Source organism: Octopus bimaculoides, chromosome 6 (genome assembly GCF_001194135.2).
Source record: "Octopus bimaculoides isolate UCB-OBI-ISO-001 chromosome 6, ASM119413v2, whole genome shotgun sequence".
NCBI classification, from domain to species: Eukaryota; Metazoa; Mollusca; class Cephalopoda; order Octopoda; family Octopodidae; genus Octopus; species Octopus bimaculoides.
In genome coordinates, this window is record NC_068986.1 from 116,626,534 (window position 1) to 116,637,685 (window position 11,152).

At 39.3% G+C, this 11,152-nt stretch overlaps 1 protein-coding gene across 1 annotated transcript in view; it reads right to left on the minus strand.

The window, feature by feature from the left end:
• The window catches only part of LOC106872213 (neutral alpha-glucosidase AB), a 60,777-nt gene that overhangs the window by 2,567 nt on the left and 47,058 nt on the right, over positions 1-11,152 (minus strand). Inside the window, exons 14-21 of the mRNA XM_014919122.2 lie at positions 10,453-10,676; positions 8,681-8,777; positions 7,168-7,328; positions 6,406-6,655; positions 4,704-4,780; positions 2,487-2,561; positions 1,157-1,270; positions 515-624 (exon numbers count right to left, since the gene is read on the minus strand). Of these exons, the coding sequence (XP_014774608.1) occupies positions 515-624; positions 1,157-1,270; positions 2,487-2,561; positions 4,704-4,780; positions 6,406-6,655; positions 7,168-7,328; positions 8,681-8,777; positions 10,453-10,676 (1,108 nt within the window). The remainder of the gene's footprint in view (positions 1-514; positions 625-1,156; positions 1,271-2,486; positions 2,562-4,703; positions 4,781-6,405; positions 6,656-7,167; positions 7,329-8,680; positions 8,778-10,452; positions 10,677-11,152) is intronic.

Genomic DNA, 11,152 nt, shown 5'->3' on the forward strand with positions numbered 1-11,152 from the left:
TCGTTGCCAGTGCCCCTGGACTGGCTCTTGTGCGGGTGGCACATAAAAGACACCATTTCGAGCGTGGCCGTTTTCGTGCGGGTGACACGTAAAAGCACCCACTACACTCTGAGTGGTTGGCGTTAGGAAGGGCATCCAGCTGTAGAAACTCTGCCAAATTAGATTGGAGCCTGGTGTAGCCATCCGGTTGCACCAGTTCGCAGTCAAATCGTCCAACCCATGCTAGCATGGAAAGCGGACGTTAAACGATGATGATGATGATGGCCATGGGGAAATATCTCACTAGGAAAATGGTGAGGTTGGTAAACTTCAACAAATTCTGTCTGACACGCAAGGAAAGACAAGTGGATGCTAAAATGGTTGTTATAGTTACACAAAATGCTAAGGTTTTTGATATATCAGAGAAAGGTTCTCCAGTTGGTTTTATAGGAATTATGCCACAGTTCTTCATATTTAAACTTGTAACAATAGTTAAGCTACAATTATACATTCTTGCGAGAAAAACAAAACTTACTTGGTGGATAATGTATTTTTTTCAAATGTAAATTCTTGATGTGCAAACTCTGCTTGTTTATATTTTGTGGAATGATAATCATCAATATAAAGATCTCCTTTGGCAACATCCTGAGAAAAAAAGAGAGACGGGGGAGTCAGATACAAAGCATTATAATTTTGGTCCTTTCCTGCTACTACATATACAACCAATCTAAAATACCTCAACAGCAATACAGAATTAGTGTAAAACTAATAGAAATGAGGTGGTATATGAGGGAGATGTACTGTTGTAAGTTTGTCAGCAGGTGGGGGGGGGGATCACATTGTCATGTAGAATAACAGACAAAAAATTTGAGGCATGTTATTTAAGAAAAATGGGAGATTCTTTGTTGAAAACACCTATGATTAAAGGTAAACCAGTTATGACACTTAGACCTGTTCAGGAGATTCTGAACCATATTATCTCATTTTAAAGCAGTGTGATGTAATTTCAAGGATTTTTGACTTAGTCTTGAGTCACCCAACCATGTAGAGATGCTTGCCTAAATTGGTTTTTACCTTTAGTATGGTCCTTAAAGGATTGTTATATGCTAACATAAGCAGTTGGTTCCCACTGAAAAGTTAACAGTTTATGAAGAAATTTTCAGATGGGGATACTTACATTTCTGTCAAGACATACAATCAAAGAGAAAGGGTCATGTCTCATCAAAATAGACGAACGCCGCATGCGATACTTCCTTGGAATAATGAAGCCACCACGAATATATACAGGAATCTAGGGAGAAAAAGAGAGAGAAAAAAAAAAAGGAAGCACATTTCAGTATCTTTGATGTTTTTTCCTTATAGAGAACATAGAGAACTCATTTCTTTATAATTTACATCTCTCAAAGAAGTTGAAAATGAGTTTGTTTATCATTGAATTTAATCAACAAAAGAATAAATTAATATATTCCTATCCTTTTGTTCCGTTGTTATTAAAGAATCTTGACATTAGTTATTTAATTAGTATTTACAATGTGGAAGGTGTTTATAAGCCATAAACCATTAGATTTACTTCAACATTTAAATTCAATTTGCCAAAATTAAAGTTAAAATGAAGTGAATCTAACAGTTTTTGTGTGTTTTTAAATGGCTTATAAACACCTTCCATGCTGCAATTGTTTTTTTTCAGCACACAATCTCAGATCAGGTCACTTGCTATGCAAGTACATCTCCATCATCGTTTAGCATGGAAAGTGGATGTTAAATGATGATGATGGAGATGTACATGCATAGCAAGTGACCTGATCTGAGATTGTGTGCTGAAACAAACAATTGCAGCAGGGAAGGTGTTTATAAGCCATTTAAAAACACAAAAACTGTTAGATTCACTTCATTTAAATTTTAATTTTGGCAAATTAAATTTGCGTAGCTCAGTGGTTAGGGTATTCAGCTCAAGACAACAAGGTTAGGAGTTCGATTCCTGGTGGAGCATTGTGTCCTTGAGCAAGACACTTCATTTCACATTACTCCACTCAGCTGGCAAAAAGGAGTTGTACCAGTATTTCAAAGGGCCAACCTTGTCACATTCTGCATCATGCTGAATCTCCCTCAGAACTACATTAAGGGTACACCTGTCTGTGGAGCGCTCAACCACTTGTACGTTAATTTCACGAGCAGGCTGTTCCTTTGACCAGATCAACTGGAAACTTCATCATAACCAATGGAGTGCCAATTAAAATAAGTACAATAATCCCTCGCCATATTGTGGTTTATTTAAGCTTATGCCGATTCCTCCATGGTGTTGTTTTGTATTTATAAAATAAATGTATACAAATTATAAAAATAATAGAAAAGAAAAATACAGTACAGTACTGTTTCTACTTCATTGATTTCCACCTATTGTAGCGGGTTTTGGAATGTAATGCCCGTGATAGTTGAGGGATTCCTGTACATGTTTCTGAATAACAAAAAAATGCATTAAGAAACAGAAAAAAATTGCAAATGCTTACCTTATCTAAAGGAGCATCTACTTGGACGCTCTGACCACCAGCAAAACTCTTGAAGTTCATAATGTCATACCAGATCTACCAAAAACAGAATTTACAAACACATTTATCAAGTAATATAAATACAGTAGAATTGATTGACTTCAACTAGTAAATTGGTTAATAGAACTTTTACCAATTTCATCACAGAAAGTACTTGTTGTAATAAAACTCTTTTCACTAAGAGAGGTAGTTAAGTGAGAATATTGCTCTTGATTGAGTTGAATGAATGGTCAGCAGTTTTGTGAGAGAGTAAATCAATCAGAAGCCATATACAACAGAAGACCGAGTCTTAGTAATTTAAACAATTATTAACATTTTATTATAAATGTGTTCAATACAGCAGATTGAACAGACTCCTGAAACTGAAGCAAAAAGGAGTTTCTGGGTGCCCACTCATGACTTCAAAGGTACACAAGGTGTCTGCAAAAATACATGTAAAGAGTCGCTAATATTTTCGTGGCAGTCATCATCACCATTCAACATCCATTCTCCATGCTGGCATGGGTTGGATGGTTTGACCAGGCCAGCACACTGGAAGGCTGTGCCGAGAGACAGTTTGATTTGGCAGGGCTTCCTACAACTGGACATCCCTCCAAACGCCAACCACGCAGAGTGCTTTTACCTGTCACCAACACAGGTACAATTTGTGTGACACTGGTATCAGCCACGACCTCAATTTTGTTTGGCTTGATGGATCTTAAGTACGACATAATGCCAAAGGTCTTGGCCATTGCTTCCGTGAGGCCCAAAACGCGAAAGGAACTTGGCCACTTTCCTCCATGAGGCCCAATGCTTGAAACGAACAGCCACCTCGCCTCTGTGAGGCTCATTCAAAAGGAACTCAGCCACCTTGCCAGGGTTAGCAAGCTGAGTGCCAGAGATTATACATGATGGCTGTACTTAAGTGGAGTTACCATACTAGTGATTGAAAGTAGAAGAGATGTGCGTGCCATAACACATTGGTTGAGAAATCAACACAGACAGCACAGCGAGGATTTGTTGACAAAACAAATTCCAAGTGGCAACTCTCGAGGCAGTTAACTTTTAGGCAGATCAGAATGAGGCCAATACGAATTAATGCGCCCACAACTATATGAGGGCCTGCATTACTCAATATGGTATCCGACTACACCAAAGGGAAAATAAGCCCAACATGTGGCTACAACACCATTGGGAGATCAATGTTTTACTTTCAGCCAGCAGCATATTTTTGCATGCACAGGTATGGCTATGATAGATGTGGCTGTATGCTAAAGTAATTCACTTATCAATGCTGTGGTGCTAGGTTCAGTTCAATTGCATTGCACCTTGACTGAACAAAGTCTTGCCAGTGGATTTTGTGGATGAAAACTCTCTCTCTCTCTCTCTCTCTCTGTCTGTCTCTCTCTATCTCTGTCTGTCTCTCTGCGTGTGTGTGTGTGTGTGTGTGCGTCTCTTCATTTCAAATGTTAACACTTTATCTGCCATGGTAGGGTCTGAAAGAATGTATAAAAGTTTAATTCGTCTGAAGAGTGTAATAGGTAAGGGCCTTGAAATACCCCTCAGCTTTTATTTCTAGATTAACAAAATCACGACTTTCTTACAATTCGTGAAAGCATGTAGCTTTGTGGTTAGGGCGATGCACTCAATCTTACAATCATGGTTTCCATGCCAAGACTGGGCAGTACTTTGTATTCATCATCATCATTTAATGTCCACTTTCCATGCTGGTATGGGTTTGATGGTTCAACTGAAGACTGGCAAGCCAGGAGGCTGCACCAGGCTCCAATCCTAATGCCGACCACTCTCAGAGTGTAGTGGGTGCTTTTTACACGTCACTGGCATCAACCACCTTCAGATGGTGGTTTTTTTACATGCCACCGGAATGGGAGCCAGTCAGGTGGCACTGGCATTGACCATGTTTGGATAGTACTTATCATGTGCCACCAGCACAGGTGCCAGTCAGGTGTCATGACTCTTCAACAAAACACTTTATTTCATGTTACCCCAGTCTACTCAGCCATGCATTCCAACAATAGCCAAGAAATTAACCTTGCAACAGACTGGCATCCCGTTTGGAGTTAATGGCTTTAATCCCACTAATTCATATGCTATGGGCACTGGGGTAAGTTCCAGCTCACAGATCACTGAAATTTATGAAAACAGAATTTTTAAGAAATTCAATAAACAATTACCAACCTCTCCTTTGCCAGGAAAGTGAACATCAGTTGATGCTACACCAGGATCAACTACAGGTTTGACCAGTAAAGCAGGACCTAACAATGAGAATTGGAGCAAAATTAAGGAAATAAAATCATTTAAAAACAAAGCAGTGGTAATAAACATCAACACAATGAGCCAAAGACATAATTAACGGACCTAAATTAAGACATAATTAACGGACCTAATTAAGAACTGATAATACAATTAAATGTTCTACCTATTGTTAATCATTAACATTATTTTTCATTTTATCCCCTGTCAAATAGGCAAACTGAAATGAGATAGTAATGATAAACATTTAGCAAGAGAGTCGCCTTACTGGCACTTGTGCCAATGGCACGTTAGAAAACATTCGAGTGAGGTCGTTGCCAGTGCCGCTGGACTGGCTCCTGTGCAGGTGGCACGTAAAATACACCATTTTGAGCATGGCCGTTGCCAGTACTACCTGACTGGCTCTCGTGCCGGTGGCACGTAAAAGCACCCACTACACTCTTCGAGTGGTTGGCGTTAGGAAGGGCATCCAGCTGTAGAAACTCTGCCAGATCAGATTGGAGCCTGGTGCAGCCATCGGGTTCACCAGTCCACAGTCAAATCGTCCAACCCATGCTAGCATGGAAAGCAGACGTTAAACGATGATGAACTTAGTGTTTACATCAGACACTTTGGAAGTTATAATTATCTAACGTCCATGTTCCATACTGGTATGGGTTGGATAATTTGACAGGATCCAACTGGTCTAGAGACAACATTGTGCTCTGATGTCTACTGTTGTATGGTTGCCATGGCTGGATGTTCTTCCTAATGCTAACCACTTGAGAGCATGTACTGAATGTCTTATCTTGCCACCAGCATTTGTGAGATCACCGTGCGGCTCACAGGTTTACGAACCCTGAGGTAGGGGGAGGATTTGGTGCTAGAAGATGAGGAGTTAAAGATGCAAAAAATTATTTCAATACACAGAAGTGTGTCGGAAGTTTGAAACATGGTGAATGTGTGTGTGTGAATCATGGCACTCCGTCGGTTAACAGTTATCAAAGTTAACTTTTTGGTTAATGGATTAACGGTTAACGAAGTTAACTTCTCAATTAACAGTGCCCACCTTTGGCTGTATGTAACTTAATATTATTGTCTTCGCTCTCGCTCTCTGTGCATGTATGAAATGCACATGTCCCTCAGTGTGAGGGTTAGGGTTAGGGTTATTTTTTTTACTAGTTTCAGTCACTGAACTGCAGCCAAGCTGGGGCACTGCCATCAACAGCTTTATTCATCAACAGCTTTATTCATCAACAGCTTTATTCATCAACAGCTTTATTCATATCAACCCCAGTACTTAAGCCTAGTACTGTATCAATCTTTACTTGTTATGCGACATTCATAAACAACAATACAAGTTTAATCACAGACATGGACACTGATACAAGGATAGACATTCAAAAGACTTCTGAAACTAGTTTAAATTTGTGATTATTTTTTGAATTTAATTGAAACTCAAGGGTCTTACTTAGAAATATAGTAACAAAAGGGTTAATGATAATAATGATACAGCAGAGGAGAGAGAGAGAGGATGGGTGAAAGGGGACACTTGACCAAGGTAGTACACAGAGGGACTAAATTCAATGCCCTTCTTTGCCACCCAGCCATAGCAACACGTCTGCAACAATGAAATAATTTTACATACCAAGCAGATATTCATCATCTGTTTTAAAAATTGAAGACTCCTCAGGAAATTCAACCCACAATGGCATCATGACAGGCATTCCAGATTTTTCACTGTGTCTAAACAAAGTGTACCAATATGGTAGGAAGGTGTAACGAGTGTGTATAGCATTTCGGATTATGTTTTTGTTCATTTCTGGCAGCAACCAAGGTTCTCGACGCTTAGTATCTAAATGAGCATGAGCTCGAAAAAATGGTTGGAAAGCAGCAGCCTATGAAAGAGGTAAATCACAGAGATGAGACATAATATTAATTTGTAGATTGAGATAATTAGATACAAGTTGTTTAAAGTAGCTGGATGGACAATATATCATCAACGACTTTGTTAATTGACCAATAATCAGTTCACACATTCATTATAGGTATACCAATGTGTGTGTGCATTGCCATAGTTCATTCAAAATTGTAAATATTTTGAAGTAGCAAATGATAGACTAAATCTACTGCCCAGTGTAACATTCGGTGCCAGTCTGCTTCATTACAGTGATTCTGGTCCAGGTATCCAGTCTGACAATAACTTGATGCCCTGTTGCAATGAACCACAAGTCGACTAAACCACATACAAGCAATATGGTCACAGAAGAAGTAGGCAGAAGATAATTGTCTTAATGGGAAGTTGCCAAGATAGATACAATGAGTACATATACCAGTTCTGACAAACATTAGTATGATGATAATAATAACAACTAGTTTATCTTAAGCTTGTTCAACGATTTGTACTTACTTGATACCAGCGTGTCAGTAACTCAGGGTCGGGATTACGGAAGAAACCACCAATGTCAGCTCCAGAGAATGGCATCCCAGCAACATTCAGTGACAGCATCATTGGTACAGACATTTTCAAGTGACCCCATTCACCTGTGTTATCACCAGTCCAGACAGCAGCTGAAGAAAGAATATTGTTTACCATCAGTTAAATTTACATTACCTAAATAATAACAATGATTTCAAATTTTGGCACAATTTCAGGGGTAGGGTGGGGGTAAACGGATTACACCGACTCCAGTGCTCGACTGATACTTGTCTTACCGATCCCAAAACAATGAGAGGCAAAGATGACCTTATTGAACTCAGAACGTAAAAACAGATGAAATGCTGCTAAGCATTTTGCTCGGCATAACTACAATTCTGCTGTTATGTTTTGTCTTGGTGTAAAAGATGGGCTACAGCAAATATTCTGCTCAATACCACAGATTTGCTTGTCAGTTGCTTGACCATGACCATTTGAGCATGTCCCTTGGTGGTTGATGATGTGCGCATCTCTCATCACGAGCAGAAGTAGTGAAGGAGCATCATAGCCATGTGTTGAGAGGAATTCTTTCGGGTTTGAATAATTTACCTTTGGAAACATGGGTGTTTCGTTCAGCATTCTTAAACCTTATTTGGGTACCTTTTGAGCAGGATGGGCTACTCAACCTGAAGAAAATTCTAACTGGACCTCACCTGCAAGGTCATGTAATGTTTATCTTGATACAACATCCCAGGTTGCATACATATGGTTGTGGTGCATGTGCCTGGTGTATCCTTATCAGACGAGTAGTCATGATGGGTATACTAGGCTTTACATATTTGTAACCCAGTGTCATTTTGATGCGCTGCTCTCACTCAATAATAATTATGGTTACAGATTCTGGTACAAAGCCAGCAATTTTGAATGGAAGAAGCAAGTTGATTACATCCACTAGAGTACATGACTAATACTTGATCAATCCCAAAAGGATGAATGGCAAAGTTGATCATAATGGGATTTGAACTCAAGAGAGCCAGCAGAAATACCATTAAGAACTTTCTCCAATGTGCTGACAATTCTGCCAGCTCACCACCTTCAAATATCATCAGTGTTTTAACATCCACTTTTCCTTGCTTGCATGGACCAGACAGAATTTGCTGAAGCAGATTTTCTATGGCTAGATGCCCTTCCACTTGTGAACACTCACTCATTTCATCATTTAACATCCATCTTCCATGCATCCAGGGGTAGGACAATTGACAGGAAAGGCATCCAGTCATGAAAGCATGGAAAAGTCGACTTTAAAACAATAATGGTGACAATCTAGTAATATAGCTAATGAGGGTTGACATGGGTTATACAACACCCATCAACAATCGGCACAAAATGTAAGAAAAGTGTATTTTTCGTACAAATTAATTTGTTAAAATTGTTTGTATCGTTCTTTTCTTGGGTTGTTATAGAATTTGTTTTTGTTTTAAAAGACTTAAATGCAAAAAGTTCTTACCATATCTTTGAGAACCAGCAAATATTGCCCTTGTAAGAACAAATGAACGTTCTTGATAATTTGATCTTGCAAGAATACCTTCCATTGTTGCACGATGCTGAAATGAAAAAGATTACACGAAATTCTATCAAAAACAAGAAAAGCCACCAGTACCTCCTCAGTATCTGATATGTTAAGTATTTACCCCTAATTCTCATCCCCTAGCATGTATCACTCCCCCATCAACTGCTGCAATCACATCACCTGAGAGCAAAACTGGAACATACTGCACTCCCTCCCTCCTCGGGACCACCTCCATTCCTCATTATCATTCCTGCCCACACTATTTCTACCAAGCACCTCCTTTCTGTGCCACTGCCCACTATCCCCTCTGCCAAACTCCATTCCTAACACCTATCTGCTATCATTCTCAATGCCCTCCGATAGCTATCATCATGCCTTACTTACTTATAGCCCCATAAGTATCTTTGATCTCCCTCACCACTGCTCGTACACTTTGCACATTATCCCTCTACATTCTGATCTATTCACCTTCCTGCGTCACCCCCCCCCCTATCTCGCCATATTGGTATTTCTCTTCAACTGCTCCTCTACCCATGTTCAACACTAACAACATTCATCCCTACACGCATCTATTACCCCTATCTTTCACATTCTTATGAATGTATCTACTCCCTCCCACAACCCCCTGTCCATACACTCAGCCTCTTGTACCTTGAAAATTTGTTCTTGCACTGTCCCTACCATTCTGTTATCTCCTTTGGCCATGTTATGCCTCCTTAACAAGACATCTGAGCCAGTCCTTCTTTCATCACTTGGCATAAAGCCACCCACTTCCACCTTCTCCTCACAAATACTTCCCTCTTAGTAATGGGAGTTTTTTCTCAGTTCTTTTTGTCTTGTAAGTTTACACAGCAACCTCACTGCTGTTGGTAGCATGAAAAAAAAAAAAGAAAAAGAAAAAAGCACCCAGTACACTCTGCAAAGCAGTTGGCATCAGGAAGAGCATGCAACCACAGAAACCATGCTAAAGCAGAAACTGGACACGAAATGAGTTTTCTTTGGATTTTACCATTTTCCCCCCTTCTTTTTAATACTCCACTGGATTCATCCTGCTACCTTGTCAGCAGGGATACTTGGTTGTGAGACTGGCTTTGCACTGTGCAATTACTTCCAACAATGTTCATGTGGATATTGGTAACTATGAACAGAGCAACTACGAAGTAGGTAAGTCCCAGTCAAATGTGGGAACCACAAAGGATGGAGTCAATGAAGAAACCTCTAAATGGTTATTTGAACAGCTAGAAGTAGTAACCAAATTCCAACATATCATACACACTACTAAAGGAAAGGACACATTAGATAATGAGATTCTGTATATACTGAAAAGTTACAGTCATGGGTGGAAAGCCTTTGATCTGAGGTGTACAGCTAAAGGGTAAAACAAGGGGAAAAAAATAGATAGGATTACTTAAACATGAAACTAAAAGTGGGTCCTTGCATAAATATGGATTTGTTTGGACTTTAATAGTGTGGATGGATGAGGTGGATAGCTAGCTTCATTATTTACCAACCTAAGCAAAATTGTTTTGGAAATGTAAATCTGAAAACTATTCATAAGAACATTTCTCTACAGTATATTCTCAACTGATCATTAACAAATAAGGAAACTCGTGAAAAGAAAAATCATTTCCTTCAAGAAAAACCTGCAGCAAACCAGTTTACACAAAAATCTCTTGAATTAAATGGCTAGAAAGAATCTATATACTCACTACATGCATTCCATATATATTGTGAATATCACGATGTTCCCATCCATTCACATGGATTAAGTCTTTCGGCATGGTAATCTCTGGGCCATTGAATACAGATGGCTCGTTCATGTCATTCCATATAAAAACATCCTTTGTACTTCCTTTGTATTCTTTGAAATCAAATTTACTAGCCCACCACTCACGTACATTTGGATCCAAGAAATCGGGCCAGCTGGATGATCCTGAACGAAAAAAAAAAATGGGACAAATCAATAAGATTGAATAGAATTGCCTATGTTAAGTTTACAAACTTAGGAGGCTAAACAGTCCTTTTAATAAGTAGATAGAAAAAGAATTCTACACACTGGATAAATCTATGCAGTGACACTACAACAATATACGACTGTAATCTGCGTGAGAGAGAGATATGATGTATTATCTTAAGTTAAATAACTAACTTAATCTTTACAGAAATAATATATCATCATCATCATCATCATCATCGTTTAACGTCCGCTTTCCATGCTAGCATGGGTTGGACGATTTGACTGAGGACTGGTGAAACCGGATGGCAACACCAGGCTCCAATCTGATTTGGCAGAGTTTCTACAGCTGGATGCCCTTCCTAACGCCAACCACTCAGAGAGTGTAGTGGGTGCTTTTACGTGTCACCCGCACGAAAACAGCCACGCTCGAAATGGTGTCTTTTATGTGCCAC